The sequence below is a fragment of the Rhipicephalus microplus genome, chromosome 2 (genome assembly GCF_043290135.1).
Source record: "Rhipicephalus microplus isolate Deutch F79 chromosome 2, USDA_Rmic, whole genome shotgun sequence".
NCBI lineage: Eukaryota > Metazoa > Arthropoda > Arachnida > Ixodida > Ixodidae > Rhipicephalus > Rhipicephalus microplus.
In genome coordinates, this window is record NC_134701.1 from 92,688,341 (window position 1) to 92,715,981 (window position 27,641).

At 44.8% G+C, this 27,641-nt stretch overlaps 1 protein-coding gene across 4 annotated transcripts in view; it reads right to left on the reverse strand.

Moving 5' to 3' along the window:
- Positions 1 to 6,431: 6,431 nt before the first annotated feature.
- Positions 6,432 to 27,641, reverse strand: part of LOC119169810 (arylsulfatase B) — a 188,215-nt gene continuing 167,005 nt past the window's right edge. For all 4 annotated transcript variants that reach the window (XM_075886649.1, XM_075886648.1, XM_075886650.1 and 1 more), the window contains 6 exons: positions 22,359 to 22,469; positions 20,979 to 21,104; positions 16,136 to 16,262; positions 12,751 to 13,044; positions 8,298 to 8,734; positions 6,432 to 6,715 (listed from right to left, as the gene is read on the reverse strand). In XM_075886649.1, coding sequence (XP_075742764.1) covers positions 6,566 to 6,715; positions 8,298 to 8,734; positions 12,751 to 13,044; positions 16,136 to 16,262; positions 20,979 to 21,104; positions 22,359 to 22,469 — 1,245 coding nt within the window. In that variant the 3' untranslated portion in view covers positions 6,432 to 6,565. The remainder of the gene's footprint in view (positions 6,716 to 8,297; positions 8,735 to 12,750; positions 13,045 to 16,135; positions 16,263 to 20,978; positions 21,105 to 22,358; positions 22,470 to 27,641) is intronic.

Here is a 27,641-nt window from a genome sequence, read left to right on the forward strand (position 1 = left end):
CCCCTCAAGTTCTGCGTAGGATGTAATGCGTACCATATTTTGATATAATTCAAAATTAAGGTGTGTTTATTGCCAGATTCTAAATTATGTTATCGCCACGTCTCACTGTGTGTAATTCACAGCGCAAACCGCGCTTGCAGTGTTTCAGAAGCTTCAGGACTGCAGTAGATCCTTTCGTTCAGATTGTGCTTCACGAGCACTACAGATTATTCTGAAACCTACGTCACTGTTAGCGATAGTGCTAGAATATTATATGTCAAGTGTTAAATGCCGACGCGCCTCACTGCTTGTCAGTTGATGGCCGGCCGACGCTCTGTTCGCCGATATCAGTACCCATGTGTTGCTGTAATCTGATCTTCAGTTTTATGGCCAGTGCTCGGCTCAATAAAACGTTTTATCTGGACATCCAGTCTGCTTCTTTTGTCCACGTCAGGACCCCGTGGCAATATTATTGTCTATCACTGCTACTTTTGCGCTGATCAGGAGGCAAAAAAAAACGTTGCTCGCTTCGTAGTGGCACTGCCTTTGCGTCAGCTAGTGGACATGTAGAGTCGTGGTGAGTCAGCATGGAGTGCATGCTTGAACAGTGAAACTTCGTGGGTTACTTGTGCTCCTCTCTGGCTACGCCACTGGTACATTACGTAGCCTTCAGGCGTAGCTTAACCAGAAATGTTGGACATCGCTTTTAGTTGGCTGGACGTTTCTCACGCCAGATGACGCACGAGCCTTCCAAATTTCCAAATTCACGTGATGACGCATGACGTGGGGCAGGTGAAGTGACAAGATATAATTAAAATAAAAGCCATCGCGATGTATACTATCGCCACCGAAAGCGAACCACAATCGCCTTCTGATAAGCGCAAGGACGTATACGACTAGCGGTCGGCTGGCTGCTCCCAAGTGAACAAGCAATCTATTTGTCATGAATACCTGTATACATTTGCCTTGGCTATGCTAGAGACGTAGTGAATGTCAAAAGGATGTGCTACGCTTCCTCTGGTCCTTTTAAACACATTTTTTCCGATCATGCTATCCTCCGCCTCCGCAGCTAGGTTTCTTAAAAAAACCTCCAGGGCTGCCCGAACACGCAGCACATTCACAGCAAAAGCTGGAAAAGGGGCCTTTCAGAGCCTTTTACCTTGATAACTGTATATGAAAAGAATAAACGAAAAACCATTTGCAATCACTGTCATGAGTGGTCTCCATTCGCTGTGCTATCAGCTAGGTCGTATAAGTCACGTGTGCTATCAGATACGTCACGTGCTCTGTGAGTGACGTTGCCCATCCAGTCACAGGTGCGGCGTCGAGCGCGCGCGGATGAGCTTCAACTGAAAGCTCCGTCCCGGGTAAGCCACAAATCCTACGAACTCCCGAACAGCGGACAACTTTACAAGAGCGAAGACAGTTGAAACGTGAGAGATCTCGCATTCACCGGGCAGATGCTGCTGCCTGGGCACAAAAGCAGGCCTGAGAGGCCGAGTGCCAGCAGCAAGTGCATACCAATGATCCGTCAGCCTTCCAAGTCGCGCCAAGTCACAAATGGGAGTGCAAGCGCTGGTGGCGGGTGGAGCCTGCAAACCACTCCGCCGAGTTACATCGCGATGTCAAACGTTACCAACAACGCATTGCCGAACAAGCGGCCTTGGGGGCGCAACAGCGTCAACGTGATGACTGCAGGAGCGCGTTCAATAACGCCCGCTTTCACCGGGAGTTTCTCGAGTGGCATTTCGGCTTTGGCGTCGGTGACCGTCTGTGGTTCGAGAGCAACCAATATGATGAACGCATTGCGAAACGCATTTATTCTCTCATTACACTGTTCCATGGGCGAGATCATCCGCGGCACAATGTGCGACATCTGAAATGAACACTGCTGTGAAACTAAGCCAAACCTGTGTCAAACGTAATAAAGAAGCGCGAACATGTATTCAAAAATTGTGAAAGGCTTCAGTGAAGCATTAGCATTGGGTTGAATATACTGGTAAACGTTGAGACCACACGTTTCAACTTTCGCTGGTCAACCTTTGTGTAGAGTGCTTAGGTGACGATCTCTTTCAACAAACTTTGGGTAACCGCTATAAGCACACTTGCATGGTATATTGACTGCGTCATAAATCATAATAATTTTTGTGCAGTATGGAGGCATTAACTATGCCATCCTCGTCTTTCTTCGCAGAAGCGTGTTACTTGCTACACATTGCCAAGTACTCTTGTGTTATATTTTTTGTTCCGTGGCTAACCACAACAAAGCATCTTGACTGAAGCTTTTGTAATCGGTCGGAGCATTTTTAACCCACTCGTTGCGCAATTCGCTTTTGTGTGACGCCTTGTTGTTCATGTGATGTTCTTTGATTGATGGATATGTCGAGTTTAACGTCCCGAAACCACCATATGATTATGAGCGATGCCGAACTGGAGGACTCCGGAAATTTTTACCACCTGAGGATTTTAACATGCAACGAAATCTGAGCACATGGGCTTACAGCATTTTCACCTCCATCGAAAATGCAGTCACCGCAGCTGGGATTCGATCCCGCGACCTGCGGATCAGCAGCAGAGTACCTTAGCTACTAGACCACCACGACGGGGCTCATGCGATTTTCTAATACGCTTTAGTTCCCAAATTATTGCGATTTGATTTGATATATCATTCTTTTCACAAAATCAAGCCTGCTTGAGGCCAGTTTGCGACAGACATTGGCGTGGCACTGTGGTAGAGTACTGGGCTAGCGTTTAGGATACGCGGATTGAAACCCCGTCGCGCATGCCCATAAAGTGTGTAAACCAATTAGTCCGGTACGCGTGAGGGTCACGTGAAAGGTAAAGTGTTGGGGCATATGATTTGGATTGGGTCATGCATGTGCTGTGTGAGCCAACTTACAGTGAGCGGGCGCTTTTAACTTTTCGGGCCTTCAACGTGTCATCCACTCGTTGAAGGACGTCGTGGTTGCTAAATGTGATGAAGGAAACCTCCACGATCATATAATAATAATATTTATTAATGTTATGATTTAACAACCCAAAACAACCATATGATTATGAAACGACGTAGTGGCGTGCCCCGGAAATTTCGACCACCTGGCTTTTTTAACGTGCACCTAAATTGAAGCCCACGGGCCTCTGGCATTATCAACATCAACTCCATCGAAATTGTGGCCACCGGGACCGAGATTTGATCCCGTGGTCTTTGGGTCAGCAACGGAGTGCCTTAGCCATTAGGCCATCGTGGCGGGTCCCACAATTGCCTAAACACGCTTTTTATGGGCGAGGCTTCTGAATGTGTCACCCGATCGTCCTGTGCAGTAATCATTTCTCTCAAGTGTGTTCCAAGGGAGAGTTTAGTTCTTCGAACGTCCAATATATGTGATGAAAATATATGATGAATTCAATATATATGACGAATTCAAGATATGATAAACACATGCGAGATGGTGGTGCTTGGAGCGTTCACTGGACGCATGGACGGACAGATCGACCCATGGTTGGACGGATGAACAGGGGCACGAACGGACGGACGGGTGCTTCGCCCCACTCATCATCATTCAGCCTGTGGATGAGCCGTGATTTTTATTTTAATTTTTTATTCTGGCACATTCTTCCGCATTTACTAAAGATTTCATTGTGTAATATTTTTATAGATCACAACTTGCACACACTTCATTTTTCCTTTTGAGATTACTAACAATGTCTTTCCTCTTTCCTTTCAGCATTACTGTAAGTTGCCTCAGAAATATTGTTCTCTTGAAGTTATTTTGACAACACTGTAAATAAAAAGCGCAATAACTCTTCCCACAAACTTTATTATAAACTGTGTAACTGCAAAAACACTTTCTTGCTCCTTGGGTGTGCTCTACAGTCGGGACCATGCAACATTTTTTGAAACTCTTCTCTCTAAAACGTCATCCTGAAAAGAACGCCCCGCCACGGTGGTCTAGTGGCTAAGGTGCTCGGCTGCTGACCCGCCGGTCACAGGATCGAATCCCGGCTGTGGCGGCTGCATTTCCGATGGAGGTGGAAATGTTGTAGGCCCGTGTGCTCAGATTTGGGTGCATGTTAAGGAACCCCAGGTGGTCAAAATTTTCGGAGCCCTCCACTGCGGCGTCTCTCATAATCAAATAGTGGTTTTGGGACTGTAAACCCCACAAATCAATCAATAAATCTTCCTGAAAAGTTATCGAGAACTCAAGTAAAGTCTGCATTGCTAGTATTCCTAAGGACAACGGGATTGCACGCACGACTGTAGACTGCGATGGTGTATTCCGCACAGAAGTGCCACTCTGCGGTCTGACGTTGTGCGTGCGTGTATGTCACCCTTTTCTTTACTGTCATCCTTTTCTTTCTCTTTACTTTTGTTTTGATCTCCTCCAACTCTACCCCATGTGGAAAACGGCATACTGGTTACGCAATACTGGTTAACGTCTCTGCTTTTCTTCTCTCTCGTTTTTCTTCCTTGCTTACGCAATGCCCATTCCGCAAACCTCGAAAATAAATTGAACAGAAAGAAATAGGAGCTTAACCTGTCGCCTCACCATCGAGCGGTGGCACTACGCAGCTTCACGCCGGAAGTAGGTTGGCAACAAATTACCGCTTTTAAGAAACTGCGCGTACTAGTTATATACTACAGAACATTTTCTAGTGCATAATTCGTCTACGTGTCTTTGCGACTGCGATTGGGGCTTTCTTATCTGTCTTTATCGCCTCGCGTGCACATGGTCGAGCAGAATCTGGCATGAATCAGATGCGAGAGAAGTGCATATGGCGTTGACGCGAAGGCAACATTGTCACACTCCGCATTAAAATTAGGGCAATGAAGAAGTGCGGACAGCAGCAGGGAGACGCAATAAAGATTTGCGATAAGGTGCCCAGCGTGCGTTGTGACCTTCGTTTGCTTCATATGCCTCTCAGCTTGGCTGCTGCTCGATGCGAACGCCATCATTGCTTTATAAAGTGCATATTGCATTCGTCATTGAAGCCTTAAACTAACATTTCTCTCATTGAGCTGTTCGACGCAGAGAGCTACGTTTCGCTCTTCACTTCGCGTATTATTTTAGTGTATTGCTTCACTCAAAAAAAAAAAAAAAGATACGACTGTTTAGAATGCTGCACTGCAAGTTTCGAGAACATTTTCTTGGCTCAAGAAAACGAATCGCCGCGCGCGTAATTACGTTTTTTTGTGCGGGTACATGTAATAGAATTCACTGCATGAGTGAGATTTAGAGAAAAGAGCATATACGCATAGTATTGTTATCTGTGGCGTTCTCAAATCGCTTAAAGCTATAACGAGTGCAACAAGAGAGATGTGGTGACTCTAGAAAATTTTTGAGGTGATACTGGGGCGTAAACTTCGAGTAAACACTCTTGCTTCGTTAGCAGCTTTCATGACACCAAAATTGATTTGTTTTTGCTGCGGCAACTGCTCGTGACTGTTGTTAACGGAAGAGTGATATGAAGTGCATAGAAAAAAAATTGTGCGAAAGCAAAAAAGAAATTGTAGCTAACATTTTTCTTTTTTTTTTCGTTCGGTTTCTGGGGGAGCCAAGTGCTATGGCAAGTACTGACGTGTTGAGTTGTGCACTGAATGTGCAGCTGTGTGTGTTTATTGCAGTTGTACTGTTCTGTGGGTCTTCTTATAATGTTGACTCTATGTTTATTTCTTGTTTGTAATTGATAATGATGGTATGGGCAGCTGTATTTTCGCGTCTCGCAGTGCAATAAACCTCTCTTTATGCCAGCGTTTATCAAAACATTAACAAAGTGGGCATGCGCTTACCAAGGATATCACTTGAAAAAATTTAACTTTTCGCTCCTGCAACGGTTCACATGTTTTATTTAACATGCGTGCCAAGACACATAGTGGCATCGTGTTCTTGCTGCTCTGGCGGTGAAGCTTACACGAAGCGAGTCGATACATACAAATGATGCGTTAAAAAATAGAGTATGACCTAAGAGACAAGCACGAGCGCAAAAGTGGTCTCGGAAGCTGTATAATATTCCTCATCGCTTAAAAAAATATCCTTCGAGACATCGTCTTCTGCGGTCTCTCATCTCTGAGGCTGCGATGGTTCCCAACGACCATTGGGAGCATTACGAACCCCAATCAACTGCAGGGGCCTATGGGAGTGCCCTCTCCTATATTTTCATATATTTCTTCATGGTCTCACGTCTAAGGGTTCAGATTGTCAAATGTGAGCGAAGAACCTGTCACAAGTTGCGCGCCTTGCCTACATTATACTCTGCTTCACAGCAAACGAACACCGTCGAACCAGCTGCCCATCGCATGAAGCTGTAATAAAAAGCACCACCGTGCGCATGCAGGTCCACTCTTCGACAATTTTTCTGCGTCATCAGATGCTCTCGATCAAGCCACACCCTAGTTCTCATGTAGCAAGAGACACATCATCAACTTCCATCTCAGGTTTCTGCGCGAAGCCGCATTCTGTAAATAAATGTCTTTATTATCTCTCTTTCCTGCGGTACATTACTGTCAACAAGCTTGTACCAAGCGAGATCAGCGTCTTGGTTCAATGCTTACACATCGCACTTAGATCAATCCAAAGGTCCTCCAACGTCACGATGTTAGACACTCTGATGGCACCCAGGGCGCCCACGTTCCTCCGTGGTTTTCGGGAAAGCTCATAGGATCAATGGTCTTATTATTCCGCACAGGCAGGGCCGATGCACCAAGCTGCTCTAAACGCTTCTTGAGCGATTTCACCACCTGTTTTAAAGAGATATAGGAAAAATAGAATGAAAGAATCTTACTCTGCTTCGTAGGAAATGCTCTTTGTTAATATATAGAACTCAATGGTGTGGCGGTCTGTTAGAATGATGAAAGCTATATTTTTTTGGTTAGTCACCGAGTGTCACTTTTAACGCTGTAGCATTGAAGAGCTAACTTCACAGAAGTTCCTCCGTCGACGTCGTTGGTTGTCTGCGAAAACCATCTTCTCCGCGACCGAAAAATTGAGGAAGGTGCAAACAAAATAGTCGAGAATTTTGGATCCTATCGGCACGTGGTAGTTTTATTTGCCGAGTTACAAAAAAGTATAATCGTGGCGTAGTCGGCACTTAACAACTGTGCTTGCAATAGACATTTATATATACTTTGAAACGATCCCAATGCAACGTTCACAGTCATTAGCTTCCTTACAGTGCAGTCAAGGTATGCGCCAAGTACCGAAGCAAGCTAGCATTTCAGAAGGCGATCCACACACGTCTAAATTACGCTATCACGATCTGCTCTTGAAGGCGAAGCTCGGGCGTCCTCTTAGTTTTTGTTGATTATTTCCGCAACGGCTTTTAAAAAGTAGTTTGCTCACGCTGATGTAGTTTTTCCAGCTATTGCAGTCTGAGTAGCCTGTAATACACGGCTCTGCACCCATGCATGCAATAATTGGAACCCACTTTCTTCTTTACTTTGTCCCCAGATTTCATGTTCCACTGTTTTTTTTCAGTTCATTCTCCCTCAGCCAAGGCTAAACGCCTGCCTGCATAAAGACTGGGAGGATGAAAGACACATTCAATCGTCGAACTCTCGTTACGTCGGAGGCAGTTCAGCTGTACTTAATCTTAGGTCACAAATCAAGCGACGTTAGGAAAAAAAACCAGTACGCTGATATGAGTGGATTAGCATAATATGTTTTTGGGGATAGATTACATCATGCGCGCAATGAAACTGGAACCTATGGTAAAACTAGGTTATCGCGCAGCGCATTTTCATCTTTTGGGGTGTCGGCTTCCACGAGAAGACGATCATCAAAACGATCGCAAATCATTGCCAAGTAGCTGCTTTTGTTTTTTTTCTTCTTTTGCTATCTAATTATGTTCTCTTGATGTGACGAGACTACCACAGTATGTGTGAATCATCAGCGAACCGTTTCCAGGGTTTTGTGCACGTCCAAAGCCTACAGTTGGGTTCTACGCACACGAAACTCAGTTAAACTATGATAGTGTTACTTTCTAAAAACACTAGCCACTCACTACATGCAAGAACCACACAAAAAGGACATAAACACAAAGAACCAGAAAACATTTCTGTTCATCTCACATCTTGAACGAGAAGTGACAAAAAAACTGTGCAAGAATACGAGGACCAGAGGAAAAATTAATTTTTCGCTCTTTCTTCACATACAGGGGGAAAGCACGCCAACTTGCCGAATTGACAGTTAAAATACCATTCATTCTGATGGTATTAAAAACCTTTCGTTTAGATCCTGCAAAAAGCCTGGATGCAGTTCTCTCTTTGCCACTTTCGCGTTTGGTGTTTTCAACACGGGAATGTGAGAATAACAGTCGCTTACGTTCGGAAGCCTCCCGGCCAAGTTAGTCAGCTCACAAGGATCCGAGACGATGTCGAAGAGGTATACAGATGAGTTTGACGAAAAGTTTGTAGCCTCTCTGTGGCCGCACTTGATGGTCGCCTTTTGTCTCCAACTTTTGGGAAAGTGCAGATTCTTTGTTTTGTAAAAGTCCCTAAGAACACTGGCTACCATTGACTGGGCGACCAATGAGTCCAGGTCGTGGCTCGGACGACTTCCTCCCGGTACGTTGTAGCGATCGGCGAGTTCACCGCTGTCATCAAGCACCAATTTGTACCGGGAGTTCCGCAGTGCCGCGCAGTTAGTAAACGTGTAGTCGTAGTTGTAGAGCATCTCTACACGAGGCGAAGGTAGGCCGTAGGACAAAGACCGCCACATGTCAAATCCGTCCAAGTCAGCCATCTGCGCAGCGTCACCTCCTGAAATCGAGAGAGGATACTGGGTGTATTGCAGACAGAGTTACCGTAGTGATGACTGAAACCAAACAGCCACTCAATACCTTCCCTGCATTCTTGTGTGTCCAGCCCCCAATGAAATTTTGCATCGTGAACTGTGTATGGCTAAGCGAAACAAGAACCGTTCACCGTGAGAATTGCCAAACGTCTCCATTAGCTGCTACGTCAGTTACGTTACTCTCTACATCGCACCTGAGTACGCGCGCCATTGGGAACGCCGTCAGCAACGTCGCTCATTCGCTTGCAGCCATGCCGCCGCGCCGGCGTGCCCCAGTTTCAAACGTTCGATCTCGAAAGAGCAAAGAATGAAGAAAAGTGCAGCGCCGTCTCTCAGTGGAGGTCACCTCAACAGCATTGCGCAGAGATGGAGAGTGGGAAAGAAACAAATGTGGGAGAGAAGAGAAAGAGACTTGATGGGACACGAGGTGATTCATCCCCACCTTGACCACATGCGCGCGCGTCGCCTGCCAGCCAAGCTAAGCGGTCAAGCAGGCCGACAGACAAAAGAGGAATGTAAACACATCAAGTGGTGATTCGCGGGCGCGTGCAGATTTCGACGTTGCAGGCAATTTCAGCATAGGCAGGGTGCCTGATGGTACGAACGCCCACACAGAAACCAACTCTTATGACCTTACTCATCTCACTCTTATTTGAAAGTTCTACATCGATTGGCGCCAAGAAGAGCACCAGTTACATGAATTATTGGTGTTAAAAAGGACAGACACCAAGTATAAAAATGTTGGTTCAAGACGAATGGACTCGTGAATCGACAAATCGGACTCACTCACACGCAGACCAAGCCGTGACTCTGAGTCTGAGTGAGTGCAGATGAGTAAGGTTAAGGTGAGTTCAAGTCCTAGTGAGCTTGGTTAAAGAAAAGTTTCGTGAGGGGGCGTCCGGATGAATCCGTCTCGGGAATATTTTGGTGAGGGAGAGTCCGAGTGAGTACAAAGTGCAAAATATGTTTAACGAGTGAGTCTGACAGCTCCAGAAGTTTTTCCAACCTCTGACCCTAGTTCACCTAATCCTTCTAAGTATGCTGATATTTCTGCTTCTTCGAATGCCAATGGATGGTGCATATCTGTAACAGAAATTCGTTGTACACCGCCGGTGTTACTTCCCCACGTTCCGTTTTCATTCCATTCACCTGGCGTAAAACTTAGTATAGCGGCGCTAAGAAAGAGCAAGCTTTATGAAGTAGTCAATCCCTTAAAGTTGCTGTTCAAAGAAAATCACACAGGTATGCAAATGAAGAGTCACTTGTACTGCAGAAACAATATTGTCACGTGGTGGCCACAATGAAGCACGTGCAGCACTATTGCTCGTACACATGCAAGTGACCGAATCATGCCCAATAAACAATTCACTCAGTGGACAAGCCGTACTCACTTTACAATGATAGCAGTGGGCACACCTACAGGGAAATAGAGAGAGGAGGGGATTTACAAAAGAAATACGAAGAATAGAAAAGGACTCCATTTCTGCCTCCCATAATGGTGGCACGGCTCAGCGTCTTTAGCGATGAGAAAGTGGGTAGGAAAAAAAAGAAAGAAAGAAAGAAAAAAGAAACAGAAAGAAAAAGAAAAAAACAAAGAAAGAAGCGAAGTATCAAGAAGTAGTGAACACAGACAGAGAAGGAGGGACGCAGGGAAGGTGACGCCAAACCATTACGCTCATGCTTTTAATTTATATCGTTACGCGGCTATGAACGTTCACCTGTTTGAACAAAAACTCACAATTGTCAGATGTTTCTTTCCACAACAGACAATAAATCAAGCACAAAGTTCTGAGGGCTACAACTCATGTTTAAGGTTGAGACTCGCATACACTGACCGAATACTAAGGTATGGACATTGTGGTCCAAAAGAGTGAAAAGCTTGGCTCTGAGTCTTCAAAATGAACTAAGCGAAACACTGCGATGACTTTTCTCAGTGACGTATTATAGAACTTGCGTGTTCATCTAACGAAACATAGCCTCTATAATCAGATTTCACGCTTAAAGAAAGCGGATTAGCAGTACCGAGTTTCAGTGCCTGTTGTGGAAGAGAATTTGTGGAAGCCCGATGCTTATTCCCGCTTAACGACAGAAACGAAAAGGGCAGCCACAATGCTTATATTCACCAACTCTAACATAATCTCAAGAAGGCAGCGATATCCGATAAAGGCGAGAGGGTCTGCGTCACGGTGCAGCCTTTGATAACCCAAAAGCTTGAGTGCACTGAAAAGCTCAAAAATTTTTTTATGTTATGCATTTGTAATTTACAGCGTTCCGCTCTGGTGGGCTACACAACGGAGTCTTCTAGCAAGTTACGGATATGCGGCTAGCAAATATGGTAGGAAAGTATGGTAGCGCTCTCCTTTTCCCCTCGTTGCGCTGATGTCACTCCCTATTTTATTAACAGCACCATCCCTCCTCCGAACTACAGTTTCCCTGCTAACAAATGCTAGGCTGTTAGGCAACAATGAAGCGTGAGAACTTCACAGTCACTTAAAAAAAGCATTTATGGTGTCTGGGTGCCTACACCAGAAAACGCAAAACGGCCGTACTTGCGTACAGTATATCCATAACTTGCTAAAGACCAAACCAGCACGTGCACAAATGTGCAAGTCAGTGGTTGGTAGATGAAATGACAAAAAAAGAATAAAAAAAGAAATGAACAACAGTCACAGCATTAACTTCTCTCACTCTACACTCGGTTATGTACCTTTGTTTAACAACATTGTCATAGATGTTATTTAGAAGAGATTCACTATGACAAGGCGATTCACTAGGCGTTCGCTATATAGGTGCTTAGCTCTCTCAGATTTTACGTACTCTTCCATAATTCCTGTTTACTCGAAATACCCGAGTACAAGTATCTAAGGCTTCTAGTTGCTGACGATCTTTTCTGGAGCAAACATACCTTATGTAATAAATCATTATAGAAACTGGGCTTTCTACAGCGCATCCTTAGAGTAGATCCTCAAGAAACCAGCCTGCTCATGCTCAAAACACTAATTTGTCCAGTTCTACAATATGCATCTATTACTCGAAATCCATTGCATAAAAACGACATTAACAGGATTTAGTCTTTAAATCTCTTCATTTTATCGACCGTTGCTACGATAGTCACTTTTCAGCCTCTTCCGAAGTCTCTCATCTAAGTCTGTCCACTTTGGCAACACGTCACGTCGCCACAAGGAAACTTAAAGTTCATGCATGCTTTGATTGAGTCCCCACAATCTGCACACTTGAACCAGTACTTGAGTTTCTTCAACCTTCATGCACTCGTTGCTCACATAATCTTAATCTTTTGCCGTTAAAATCCAGAACTGATTCGTGCAAATATAGCTACTTTCCTGCAAGAAATGAGTGTTGGAATGCTTTGCCTTGGTTTTTCGTGCTTTGCCAATGACCGATTGTTTGTCTGTGCTTGACATGTGATGTTATCACCACTCCTGCCATAGCCCGTGATGGGCTGCAGTATGCAAGAATAAAATAAATAGAAAATTAGTTTCAAAGTTGAGGCCGAATAATTATTAGGAAGCCATCAATAGTATCATCACCGATGGAGTGGACTTTGCTTTATAAGGTATGACTTTTGTTACGTTGTTCTTCTCTTCGGCTATAAAGTTGTTCAGGATATTTTTATCGCGCCTGCATTTCAGTTTATCAACCTCGTTAATTGTACGCCTGGCTTTTGTGCTACTAAGTGGCGCTGTTTTGAAAACAAACGCTTGCTATTACCACTGCGTGAAGCTTCTAGGGGCATTTTCCCGTGGCGTTGTCCTTTCCGGCCACATTACAGTTGTTTTGATGATACACAGTCAAGTCCACATCGGAATATCTGAGTTGCCAACTGCCAGTCATACAATTCACTAACTTGTACAGCGCAACTATAAATCTATAACTTTTTGAGACAGCGATGGAGTCTGCACAAGTGAGATGTTCGGCTACTGGCCCACTAAAATGAGAAAGATTTTATACATGTCCCACCAACCTGCGATCGAGTAGAACGTGGGCAACCAGTCAGTGATTTGCATTAGTCCATTGTATTGCTGGCGTCTCCGAGCAAACAGAGGACTCCAGACGAAAGCGGCCACCTTAGTGCCACCTTCCCAGACGCGTCCTTTGGCACCCCGCAACGGCCAATTGAAACCGCGAGAGCGCCCATGGCCCCACATAGCACCACCGTTGTCGCTGCTGAAGACGATGACGGAGTTCTCCAGCATCCCTGCGTCGCTTAATGCCTTGAACACTTGGCCGACCGACTGATCCAATGCATCCACCATGCCTGCGGTTGATGAAGGATAATGATGGCTGAAACCTAAACCCGGTTACCAAAGGTTATCGCGCGTGAGTAATTTTTATGATTGGCATGTTACGTTTGCTATATCGGCCTTTCTTGATGAAGTGATTCATTTTTTAGCAAAGTTAACTCTGAAGAATTATGTTTAAAGCTAGTCTGTTAATGTTTATGTTTTGAATTCATCACGGATAACATCAAGCAAACGTGCTGCAGAGTTCTGATGAAATCTTTTCAAAATCATGTGGCCGTAAGTTTCATCTGATGCGGCACAGTAGGTCACCTTACATACTATTGATTCAGAGCCTTGAATTATTGACCACGCGTTTCTTGCCAATCCCTTGACACACACCCCATTTTTCTATAAGATACTTCTCATCACTCGCTCATTTATTTGAAGCTATTGAACTTATTCATATAATGCAGTGCTTCACGACAGCGAAAAAGAAGAGGGACACGCAATTACACGCTAACTTTCAACTATTTGTTTTATTGACGATGACTCATGCTATATATACAGTAACATTACATCCACAAAACTGAGAGAACAATATGTACAGATATAGTACAGATCATACAGATGTCATCACTGATAATAACAATCTGAATTCATCAACGTCAAACCAATGGTTCTCGATAATGCTTATTGCAAAGAGCTCTTACTATTACAAGCAATGTGGAAAACGTTTCATGCCGAAAGTAGCAGGAAGCGGGATTGTGTGGTCGAGCATCAGATAAAATGTGTCAATTGCAGTTAAAGCATGGTGCATTATATTCTTTTCAAGCGTGAACGTGTTTACATAGGCCAAACGAGAACATGTGTGAACGAAAAAGTTAGGGAACACCAGTGCAATGTATAATAAGCTTTATCTTTTCATTCGGCAATTAACTCTCAGAGGTGTGGTTGCGCCCCGATGTGTAAAAACACCTGCAGTTTCAATAGAGCCCGCGGCAGAACTACGTGCAAAATAATTTAAACCCGTGATATTAACAAAATGAAAAAAAATGTGTATTTCTGTATATACGTGCGCGTGGGTGGGGGTTCTATCCCCTTAGTGTGGTCTGATAAAGATGATCTGGAATCATCGCTCTGACGTTTGCAGATTCAGGGTGTCGTGATGCATGCAGGTCACATGCATACTGTGAGCTGTATTCCTGCATGGCGTTTTCGGTTTTATTTGATGTGTTATTTTCGAAATAACTTGTGTGACTTCACATAAAAACTATTAGTTGCAATTTACCGCTTTTTTTGCGTGTGCGATTTCTCGGTAACTGCCGTGATAAGCTACGCCTTATGAATTACTGATGCGATAGCGTTAAAGAGCTCAATTGGCCGAAATTCCGATGGCGGCGTCGTTGGTGGTGAGCAAAAGATTATCATCTTATGGATGAGCGAAAAATCGAGAGTGATGAAAAAATTCTGGGGTGGAGTGGTGACCGAACCAGAGATGTTAATTCGGGTACAAGTGGGAATCGAACTACATTCGTTTGCGTTGCAAGCGGATGTTCTACCACACGGCCACGCCTCTGCTTGTGAAAACAGTGAAAAGAACTTCCTCTAGTTAATAATGCAGTGAAAGGATCTTTCATGCTTCGCCAGCATACGCATCCTGCATACATGCCCCACAATGCATCATGAAATATTGCAGTAATAATGCGTGGTGCAAGCGTACATGGCCAACGGGCGACAGAATATGTGATTATCATAATGGCTCCGTGGATGAAAGCCAACACAAAAGGCACACACGTTACTGCGCTTATTCTCTAAAAGCCATATATACTGGATGCATAGCAACTTCAAAAAAGTTCCATTAACTAAATGTTTGAAATAAGCACTAAGAACAGAATGTCGCTGTCTCGTTCAACTCCTAAAAGCGAAGGTTTAGGTTACCCTAATTGTTGATAAATTTTTTATCAAAAATTAGGAGACCCTAAACCTAATTATGAGAGACACCGTAGTGCAGGGCTCCGGAAATGACGACCACCTGGGCTTCTTTAACGCGCACCCAAATTTAGGCACACGGGCAAACAGCATATCGCCTCCATTGAACATGCAGCCGCCACAGTCATGATACGATCCAGCGGCCTGTGGGTTAGCAGCCGAGTACCTTAGCCACCGGGGGGAGGGCACCATATAAATAATGAACACCAACTAACTTGCCCACCAACATGCCTTAGCAAATCTTGCTTTTGAATTTTTGTTTTTTTTACGTCCGGTGACGGCCGAAATGCTCATTTTTACTTCAAATATATTTTTATGGTTCCTCCATCACTAAAAATTTTTGTATTTAGATGTGCTTTATAAGTATGTATGTTAAATAGTTGGTTTCGACGTATCTAGGCAATCGTTAGACGAGTTGCTGCATATGAGCACCAAATCAACAAATCATTTTCTATGTTAGTGAAGAATTTACAACAACGAAAAAAAAACTATTCTGCTAAGCATAAAGTGTCCTATACGAGTTAAGTATTATTCTATAAAGAATATATTTACTAGTCATCCGGTCTTTTTGCGATGAAACACAAACGAAAGAGTGCTTGCCGACTGTCCATTGGAAAGGTTGCCAATAGTAGAAATGGACGAAAGCCTGTCTCTTTCCCCGTAATAAGCACAAGGCTGTGGCCAAAGATTTGAGAAGCCTGCCAGAAAAGACTAAAGCACTTAAAAAGGCAGAAATTAAACACCTAAATAAGACGAAATTTTAACATACTGTTCACAAACGCACGCTGTCACTTGAACAAGTTTACATACCATGTCACAGTCATGTTACCTCAATGCAGCAGTTTTGGCGTTTAAAGCACTTTTTTGTCCGAGCTCTGTGCGGCACGCTCTATTCTATCTTCTCGATGAACATTACGTTCAATTTGATAAGGTTTGCACCGCAGGAAAGCCTGGATAACGTTTTTAGTGAGAAAAAAAAACTCTTCCCTGAATGCTGGTCATAGCACCTGACATTTTATGCAAACTGAAACTAATATATTACAATACAAGCAGTCCTTCTGCACGCGCCATGTTATGGGCGAAAATATTGAAACACCCAAGGAACGCGCACGTGCAGATAAAATAATTCGCTCTCACCGGCATATATCGTTCTGTTCTTCTCTCCTATGTAGGGAAACTTGGCGATGTTTTCTTGTGGTGCCTGTAGTGGCTCTGTCTCCAACGCCGAGTGAGCAGCCATGTGGGACACCAGAAGCAGCAACGGCTGTGAAGAGAAAATACACGTGTAGCCGGCGTGCAAAATCGTGTAAGCTCAGCATTGGCCACAGTAAGATTAATTTTGAGAAGTTAAGTTCAAAAAGATCTGCATGGACTGTTAGGTCCCACTGCTCCGGACTTCATACAAAACACCCGTCACTCATTATGGTCATTTCAGACAATGTTGCTACATAAAAAGTCTGCCAATTAGCGATTTCACGGGTCGAGTTCCTCATGACAGTGAGCGCGTTAACAAATCGACGACATTAAGGAAGAAAAAATGCCCCCACCACCCCTGAGAGATTGTGAGGAAATGCGAATGCATTGCGTAGCGTTCATAACGGCGTTTCACACGTGAGAACCCAGCGGTAGATAAAAAACGCACTGCATTGATGCGGTGGCAAGCCACGCTCAAGTCAAGGAGGCGGGGCTGCGGTTGCTATCGGCGAGGATAATAGTGCGCCCGCCGCTGTTGCCGACGCGGAAGTCTGACATGGTGGGGACTCTGGTTGCAAAGGACGTGTGTGTCCACAGCTGTTGCCATAAGAGAGGGTGGTGGACGGATCCCGACGGACACGTGACATAGCCTGACTAATAAATGCATTCGGATTTAAAAAAAAACAGTGTTTCACTAGAGGGTGGTTGCGTTCGTGTTAAGCAATGTTAGCGTATGGCCGCCATGATTGAACGAGGCCTTAAAGCTGGAAGACGCACGGTTTATTCCTACATGTTTTCAACTCATACACTGGCACGCACATAGTGTCACTCACGGCGAACAATCGTTTTGCTGTTAAGATATCATTTGATGTAGTTCGATAAAGCTTCATTTTTCGTTCCCTCATCCACTTCCCTTGAGCACCTACAATCCTACCAAGAAAGACCTTCAATTATATATATATATATATATATATATATATATATATATATATATATATATATATATATATATATATATATATATATATATATATGTATGTATTATGTACTTTTGGACTGCCATACAAACCTTTTTGTCAAGGGGTAACCGTAGCATACGAGAGTGCCACTGGATAGTCAACATTGCTTACTATTCTTGAGGTGGCACCGAACTAATAAGCCTGTTCCACATGTGAGCGACTGAGTGGTAGTGGCAGCGCCGATGAGCGGCAGCAGGACGCGCGGACGAGCGTTCGATACACATGCGCCACTGCTTCCGCTGCTGTTGCGCGACGCCCACCACTCTGGCAAGCAGTGTAGTAGCCCGTGGAAGCCGCTGGTTAACCGCTATTTTTAGTGGCTTCTAATGCCATGCTTTGGTCTAACTATCCTTCCTTTGGCACCCTTATTTTGCTAGTTTCATCACCAATATCCACTCGACTTTAACGTGTCTGTGCGCTTATTGAGCTAAGTGCGAAGTGAATCTTATGCCAAATAAACGGCGTTTGCAGTCGCTTTTAGTTTACTTGTGGCTTTTCGACGCTTAGTTCTTGCTGTGCACTCAAACAATTGGCCATGGAGAACCAAAAAAAGAAAGAGTTTGCTGGTATGGTTTTTTTTAGACAGCTGTTACAACTGAGTGAAGGCTTAAGAACTGTGACCATGTTGTTCGCAGCCCTTCCCATGTTTCTCCGATTCAATTCTCTTGCTTTCAGCGATCAAACTTTGAGACGGAGAACGTGGTTTCTGTCAGCCCCTCCGGTATACACCTCGCAAACTTCAGATCTAAATTTGTTTCACCTCTTCACTTGAGTAACAATAAATGTTCATAAAAAAAGCCTCAGTGGTAAGCTTTCGCCGTGTTTGTGGACACCCTGTGGCATGTGCGAGCACACTCTTCATCATTATTTTCTGTATGGTCTACATCTGTTCTGGCGCTTGAATTTGTATGATTCCACCCTAAATAGTAAGCCTTTTAAAGTTTTGATTAATTAAGTAAACCACCTCAAGCAGAGGTTTGCCAACAGCAGGCAACATAGTATACGTGATACGCTCATTGTCCCGGTTCATTGGCTGCTTTACCAAACCTGACGTGGGCTGCACTTGTGTGCGGCCCAGGTCAGGCACTACGCAGAAATTCCTACTATAGCGGAATTTCGCGTCCATAACTGCTGCAGTGGTGAGCAGGAAAGCACAAGTATCACATTATTTTACACAACACAACTTTGCCGTTGGAACATAGTGCCATTCAATTGGTAGCGTATGACAGTGTACTATAGGTACATGCCTCTAGGCATGTGTTGCTGCACTGGTGCCTCAAATCAACTGCTGCTCTCTGTTATCTTCGCAGTGTCTGTTGAGCTCACGACTGAATATCTGCCTTTGCTTAGCCATCCACGCATTCCGGCAATGAGTGTTACGGAAAGCAGCTGCCCAGTGTGGCAGTACCTGATGACAGCCTGCAAACTTGAGCGCTGTGCAGCACAACTATTCCTAGCGCGAAAAGCGCCGCAGAGGACGCGGAAGAGTGAGCCTGGGTTTTAGTGAGAGACTGATGTGTTGTTGAAAGGTTGAACAAAAAAAGGTTCAACAAGCACGCTTCGCGCCCCCGCCTTGTTGTGTCACATCACGAAATTTCTTTTTCAGTGACGTGCCTGGAATGATACTTATCAAGTCCACTGACGTACCGCCCGTGCTTGCTCTCTCGATCGTGTGAAATCTGTCAGCTATGCATAGTGTCCCGAAATTGCAACTTTTGTTAAACCTGCAACATTTGCTGAGACCGAGAAGTACGGCGTCCCATGCGGCTCCTCTACGTGGGAGTTACAATTCAATGAAAACAAAAAAAATAAAAAGCACGTGCACAGGATAGTCACTTCGATGGAAGTTTCGTCGTGAGCAATGACAGAAAAAGAGCGGCACTTCAACTTCACCAGTGAGCATTGCCAGTTCAAGCGGCAAGGACTTTTACTTTATGGAAGTATGCTACTTCTTTAAGGTGGTCGTATACTTCTTCGCAAAGAATCTTTTTCTTGTGATTGTTGCGGAGATCCTTCATGTTGACGTCCCAAAAAGAGGACGTTTCACAACTTCTGCAATGGGCATCTTGTTGCAGGTAGCGCGAGACATTTTTGGCCGGGGAGTAGACGGATGCCGTCTGCTACTGAGTTGGAGCGAGTTCTGCGGAGCGGTTTACTCGCAGCGCACGCGTCCACTCCTCAACTCCACCCCTGGCGTCACGTGCTATCCACATCTGTGGACGCTCTGGAGGGGGAAGGGTGAAGTGATGATAAATGAAAAGAAGAGAAAAGTGGGCCCCGTAACTGTCTTTTAGTGGGAGGACACCTCCACAGTTGCCCACGAGGGGTGGAAGTAAAGGAGCGACCAAAAGGATACATTCAAAAGTAGATAGAGAGAGAGCAAGGATAGAGCGAGGTGCAGGGACAGTGAACGACGGAAGTAAGGAGAATAAAGAAATGATGGACGCGGTCAGAGGCAACGTTTTATATACGTTGGGCGGAGGAGTCCGAGGACGGGGCACCACGCGGTGAGAGCTCTTGTCGGCGTCAGGAGATGGTGTAGGCGAGCCCAGTCGGCCAGAGCAACGCTGTCATCGGAGATCGCGAGGGCACAACCGGTTGGCACGAAATACAGCGAGAGAGTCTTGATTTCTGCTGCAAGCGCATTTTTTCATTGTGGTTATAAAAGTGAAAAGAAGAGAAAAGTGAGCCCCGTAACTGTCTACATCTGGTGCGACACCTCAACAGTAGCTCTAGATTACAAGGAATGGGGGTAAGGAGGGAATAGAAGGGTAGGATTAAAGGTATAGGGAGAAAGAGAGATGCGCTAGGACAGTGAGCGACAAAATATGAGAAATAAAAGAGATAGGAAAGATGGAAACACGGTCACAGAAGTCCGAGGCACCACTTTCGAGAGCTCTTGTCGGCGACAGAAATGGCGTAGGGCCAGCCAGTCGGCCAGAGCTGCGCTGACGTCGTCGTAGGCGACCGGCGGCAAGAGGTGGCGTAGGACCAGCCCAGTCGGCTAGAGCTGCGCTGTCGTCGGAGATTGCGAGGGCACAACCGGTCGGCACGGAATCCAGCAAACGAGTCATGCATTTTTACAACTCTGGCGATATTCAGCACAGCGTCTATTCACCGCTCTGGGAACCTGTTTTGGGCTCGCACGACCGCTGCAGCTTCGCACGTGGGGCTAAATCACTCGCATGTGAAACTGGCTCCGGAGAGAGGTGGCCTTTCGTGCGCTCATCTTTATGGAAAGAAATCCAAGTGGGTTTTCGGCAGCATCATACCACTGGAACTAAACATAATAGTGGTTCAAGCGGGCCTGATCGATTGTGGTTAGGCAAAAGGGAACTATGACAACCACCTGTTCGTCGCGCGAAGCCACAAGAAAGACCGCACAGATTTCTCAGGAAAAAAAAGCTTCTTAGTTGCCAAAAATTTGTCCTGGCTCCGACCAGAAGGAATTAGGAAATAATGAAAGACAACATCAATGCGAGTTCAACATATTTACCACACTTGATTGAAAGCTTACGATCCTTATATGCCCATAAGTAACCGCGGCTGTCACACGTTCAACTGTGACTGCCAGAATGTTGTCTCTTTTTAAATGCCCAACAATAAACTTTGTAAGGATTGGTCAAAGCCTTATAACATGGCATTTACTGCTTTGTAGTCAAATGTTTAGTCTGCTACATTGTTTATGGCCCTGTGCGTTAAATGCACGCACGTCACTATTGCAACAGCCATGCATCATAACGCTGATATGAAGCCTCCCTTCATACCTTAGACTTTGACCTGTTTTCGATGACTGACTGCACCCTCTTTGTGAACAGAGATGTAGAGTAGGTCCCATTTTCTGACCACACGGGTTCCTTGTTCTCCCAGAAGTCCAGACCTGAATGGTTTTGCTGAGTAAAAAAGAAATGAAGCAAATCATGACTGCAAGTTCTGAAACTGTGGCTGACTGAAATATTATTTCTCAGCAGCATTTTTCAGAAGTGAAGTTGGATAAAGTGAAGACTTTCATCGAATGTTGTAAAGTATGTAATGTAATAAATAGGAGTGAGAACATGCATTATAATCTTTGAGAATTCACCAAATGTTTGCCAGATAAATTGAGGAAAACTTGAGCTGTAGGTTCTTACGTGTGGCTGGTTAGCTCATCGCTAATGTAATGGTCACAGGCGTCTCCTCCCACCGTTTGTCACAAGGTGCTCACAAAATCTTATTATTCTAACTGGATGAAAATTTCTTTTTATTCATATGCTGCTGGTTATTTAGGACAATGCCACGTTGAAGAAACTACGCTCTTTGCACGCAAGAACTACATCTCCTACACAAGTGTCCGGTGCATTTTAGGTCGAGCTTAATAGGTCAAGTTGCGTTTCACATTTTGCTGCACCAGGGTATATAACGAAATGGCTGCTTTCCGCGTGGCATGCGTGTCATCGACCATTTGCAACTGAATCGATTGAAGTCACTTTTTTTACTTGTTTATAAGTACACAATAGAAGGGTGCCCATACAGTTGCCGCCATTTGCCGATATAAGCACAGTATCTTAGTGAAATCACCTATGTAGTCTTCCTTCGGAAACGGGTGTGTCCTTTTAACATGTCGTATGACAAAATTACCTAGATGTAACTGCTGAGACTGTATGAGGCGAGCGACCCTTTCACTGAAAACTACTACAAAAAAGGAAGAAAAAATGCTTACTTATTACACATGCACAAAACTAAAGAATTTCATTGAGTGTTAAAAAACTTCCAAGTCTACATTGCGCATGAGGCATCCTGTATTCTATAGAACACTGTGACGTATGAAAAAAAAAATAACAAACAAGAAGTTGCATTTTCTTTTTCACCGCTGTGGAGGTGACTGTCCGTATATATTTATTTTATTCAATATTTTATTTTTTTATGTGCCACACCTACTTAGCGCATCTCTCCTTGACTGCTCAAATGTCCAGACACCCGTTTCAAGATTCTGTACTTGAAGATCTTATTAAGATATGGCAAGAAAGTCACACAATGCGCAGGGACCACAAGCATCTTGTTTTTTACGTAACCCATGATTTTAGTATAGGATATATCTATGGAACATAAACCATGCTGCGTTGGCGCAATAACAAATAAAAAACAAATACCCGCCGCAGCTCACGTACATAGTAGATGGTGTGGGAGTAATAGTCTGATTCTCCGTAGTAGAGGCCATAGAAGCTGTCGAAGCCGCGGCAGGGTGGCGTGAGGCTGTCCGTGTAAGATCCCAGGTGCCACTGTGCGTGTAGGAAGAGAGCTTTTAAATACACGCACTAGAACTAAGGCCATCTTTTCGAGACCGGCAAGAAAACGCTACATCAGCCCTAACTGAAAATGTGGCTGCACTCAACATTACGCACTTTTGGCCGAATTGGTATCGGTTTATTGGAACTAAGGTGCAGTAATGTTAAAAAAAACTGACACCTCTTTTTTAAAACAAACTTCATTGAATGCTCCATTCTGTTGATATATACACATGGTATTACGAGAGCTTGATTCAATTGCCTTCATGAAACTTCGAGGGTATTGCGATGCAGAGAGCTAACAATAAATCGGTCGTCGGTATGTCCTACTCGAAGGATCAAGTGAAATGCTATGACGTGACCCGCTGCATAGCACCGCAAAATTTGAAAGCCTGACGGCACAATGCAAATGAAAATAAAATAAATAAAATGAAAATTGGAGGACGCTGAAGCTCGGAAATAACAATACAAGTGATGCTCAGTTTGGTTTCCGTAAAGAAGGGTCGACGCAGCCAGCTTTATTACGCCTTAAAAAATAATTCTAGACCGCATCAACAGCAGGCTTTTTACAGAAAGCTCATTCGTCGATTTCACTAAGGATTTCGATTCCATTGACCTTAGGTCGCTGCTCCATAAGTTAGAAATTTACGATGTCCGGGGCACTCTCGTGGCTCTAACGAAGCCCTATTTATCAGAACGATCACAGTGCGTGTGTTTTGGTAAACATCATTCATCTTCATTGCATAATAATAGAAGTGCCCAATGAGAAATCGCATGATGACCTCTTTTTTTAAATGTTTTTATGAATGATTTTGCTTTTATTACTAAGTCAGCCAAATTTATATTTTATGCTGATGATGCAACTGTATTGTTTCTCAATACAGATACAGAAATGTTGGCTGAAATTTGTAATCGCTTTTTTGTAACATCACATCATGCTAATTATCTAATAAACTTTAAAGAAGCCCTAGGAAACGAAGGTATCTTGTTTAGAGCTAGAATAGGCTTTTGAACTACCTTAGACAAGATATAATGTGTGCAGACCAAAAAAATAGATAACCGAAGAAAATATATTTCTCGGAGTGGTATTTTCATCTCATCAAGGTTGGGATTCTCGAGTAAATCATTTATGCAAGACACTTGCTTTTAGCAGCTCTGTCGCGTTGTCGAGAAATTCTCTCAACAAATGTAAAAGTGAAAATTCATCAAGCACTGCTACAATGACATATAAATTATTTCAGTCTGGTTTAGTTTACTACGAATGAATGCTGAAACATTTTTTGCGCTATGTGACTACGGAATCAGGGTTTGTATGGGCTGTATGCTATCTGGGTTATTGTAATATGGGTCGTTTGGGCTTTGTGAGCGCTTACTGCCACAAAGTCTGTTTGTTTTTGTTGTTTTTGAATATTTTTGATGTCACTATTTCACAGTTTATTACTTCATGTACTTCTTTTTTATTTTCTTTTTCCGAGCTTGTGTTGTGTTACTCATTTATGCCCAACTCCTTCCAGAGGCCTTCATGGAAGGCTGGCAGTATGTAACAAAATAAAAAAATAAATACACTCCACGTGACATAAACAAAATATTGCTTTTGCAAAAGAAAGCTCTCTGTCACATTGCCAACACTGGTTACCTATCTCTGACTTGGACCCATTTTCGGAAACCTAGTATGAATTAAATTTAATATATGCGCAAGTTGTGCATTCCGCGGTCACTTTCCTTATGATATTCGGCACCAAAACAATTTATTCAGTGAAGTGCTGCTCTGCAGTGCCAGAATCATGTTATCGACACACGTAATATAGAATCCTCGCTTATACGGCGTCACACTGGATAAAAACTACAGTCACTGAAATATAACGCCCCATGTAATCTACATAAGCATGAACGTTCACTTAAACCTGCACTTACTACTTTACGTGAAATATTTCAGAGTTACTATTGTTTACAGATTTTCAAATATTTTACGTACTTGAATTCTATATCTGTTTGTATATAGCATAAGAACTTAAAGTACCTTTATTTATTATATTGTAATGATGCTCTGTGTAGTTTACTGCTGAAACTGGGAAAGTAATTTACGCTATCGGTTCCTTTTTTTAAAACTGTGGTCTTGCCACTTTTTTCAGCAAGTAACTTTTGAGCATTCAGTAATTATAGTAAGTTGTTCACAAATGTTCTAACAATCCATGTGCCTATGACGCTTCGTACGAGTATTTTATATGTTCGCTTATGTATAAAATTTTTGACTGCTTTTGTGTTTGAATTTGTTTGTTTTCAGCTGTCAATTTTTTCGCAATGTAGCTGGTCTCCTGGGCTAGTGTCAAAGTGTTTGACAACAGAATTCAGCCTCGGAGACCATTCACAATTTAATATTTGTCAATTATAGAAATTAAGGAGAACAAATCGGTGAAAATAATGAATTAATAGCTTAATCGCTGAGTGTGCTCATGGTCTTCTGAACTGCTAAACTGCTTCGGTTCTGGATGCATGTGTCAACCATGCAGTAAGGTTGTTGGGTTGGTTCCACCACCATAATTCGCCACCGCGGTGAGAGAACAAAGCGTCTGGCCACGAAACAGACAGTATCTTTTTTTATCGGTAAAATTACTTACAACTCGAATATGTTTGAGAACTAATAATAAAAATACAAAGTCGTAGAGACAACGAAGGTATTAAAAATACTAACAAGCCAATAGCGTTGAAACAGCAAAAATTTAAAGATACTTAGCATTGCATGAGCGTCTGTGCGTGTAACAGTGGCCGTTGTAAAGTGTCATTGCGTGGAGTTGGAAGCACAGTCGTTAGGTGCCCACGACGCCATAACCATTTCTTTTGCGAATCAGTGATAGGCCAATTGCGCTTCCGTCCGACCCCATGGGAACTTGCACAGTTGCTCACTTTGTTGGTGGTTCAGTTGCTGATGATGAGTAAACATACTTTAGCGCTTTATAAGGGGTAGGCCTTTATAAAAAAATCCACTGAATGCACCTTACTTTGATCATAATTTTTTTATTCATGCAAAAGCAACTTTTCAGAATTTCAGTCATGAGCAAGATCATCATTTTCAACACACATATGACGACGCTGATTCCGTCAACCACGTTACAATATCCGCGAAACGGGATCTTTAACGCTATCGCGTAAACAAACTTACTTCACACACACACACACACACACATGCACGCACACACACACACACACACACACACACACAAGCACACGCACACGCGCGCGCGCACATAAACACACACATACACACGCACGCGCACATACACACACAAACACACACACATGCACACACACACAGACACACACATACATGCACACACACATACACACACACATGCACACACACACACACACACACACACACACACAGACACACACACTTTTTCCTTATCTCCCTTCTCCGCTGCTCGCTTAAATACCTTTCGCGCTAGATTCCAGAAAATCCATGCACGAAAAGCTCCGCGACGTTTAAGTGTGAATACACTTTATAAGCGACCCCAAACCACGTCGGCGGCGTCGGCAGTCTTCTCTCCATCTTTAAAAGAAAGAGGACTTGGCGGGCCGCAGCGCGACGCTCAACTGAATAAGCCACGGACGCGACGCTGATATCGGTGTCAGTAACGCGCCTTATATCTTTAACGCCGCTGCGCACGTCCCCCTTCCCCTTCGCTCACTCCTCCGCTCTCCTCGCTCACTGCAGCTGCGCGCGCACCCCTCTCTCTCGCGCGCCCGCATTCTCTCTCAGTCTCCCGTCGAAAGCGGGTCGTGCGATAGATGTCCCGGAGGCAATGCTACCATCAACAACGAATGCAGTACAACCGAATGCCATCACTGCACCCGTCGATGGAGGTGACTGTACCGCGGTGGTTTCGCCGACGTTGGAAGAGAAGGCGGCGCTGCGAGGGGCTCGTGAGACCGAACGTAAGCGGACGAAGCGTGCAGCGGATGCCGCACTGCGTGCTCGCGAGGCCGAGTGCAAGCGGGCAAAGCGTGAAGCGGATGCCGAACTGCGCGCTCGCGAGGCCGAGGACAAGCGGGCGAAGCGTGAAGAGGATGCCGAACTTCGCGCTCGCGAGGCCGAGGACAAGTGGGCGAAGCGTGCAGCGGATGGTGAACTGCGCGCTCGCGAGATCGAGATGAGGCGTCAGCATTGAGCCGCGAACGCGGCCCAAGAAGCAGAACGACAACGCAAGCGTCAGGCGAAGAAGGGCGATGAAGGCCGGCGTCAAGACGCCGCTTGCAATCGTCAACGGCGAGTGGACGTTCCCGAAGCCGTTCGAGCCAGTGAACGTGCCGCGCGGGAGAGGGTGTGAGCCCTGGACTTTGCTCGTCCGGACGCGCGTTTCAAACGCGACTTTGTGGATCGCAGCTTCGGTCACAGCGGCGCCGTGTGTGACCGGCTGTGGTTCGATAACAACCTGAGCTGCGTTTCCGGCGTGAGGAACGAGACCAACAGGTTGAACGCGTTGCGGGTTCTATGGAACGAGTTCGGAAGACGGTCGGGCGAACAGCGATGCGATGACATGGATGCGCAAGACCCGCGGCTGGCTCCCTTCGGTGCGTTCCGGGTGTGTGCGGCTTGCCGAGAGTCCCTGCTGGCTGGGCGGGTTCCGCCGTTGAGCAAGAGCCACGGCTACGCGTACCCGCCTCGTCCCGCGGACCTCCCCGATCTGAACCCGGTGGAAGAGCGCCTCATCTCGCCTCGACTCCCCTTCATGAGCATCAGGCGGCTCACGCGGGGCAACGGTCATACGGTATTAAGGGACAGATCGTGAACGTGCCCATTGACGTTCCGATCGTGGTGGAGTGTCTTCCGCGGCTGGTTCCCGAGGACATTGTGATAGACGTGCACGTGAAGCCGAAGCTGGTGAGTCCGGCTACGTACAGGCGCGGACTGGTGAAGTGCAGTAACATCTTGGCGTTGTTGAAGCACCTGGAGCATGTGCCGTTGTATGTCGCTAGCGGTGTGCGCATCAACTGGAGTCGGCTGGGTGTCTTCGATGACGATGATGCGGCCGTTTGTGAAGGTGAACGCGCCCAGGGGGGAGACGATGCGGATGACATCGAGACTGTCCCCGAGAACATAGATTTGGACGACCCCGTGCAACTAGCCATTGCCCTCAATGCCATGTCAAAGACGATCTTCTTTAA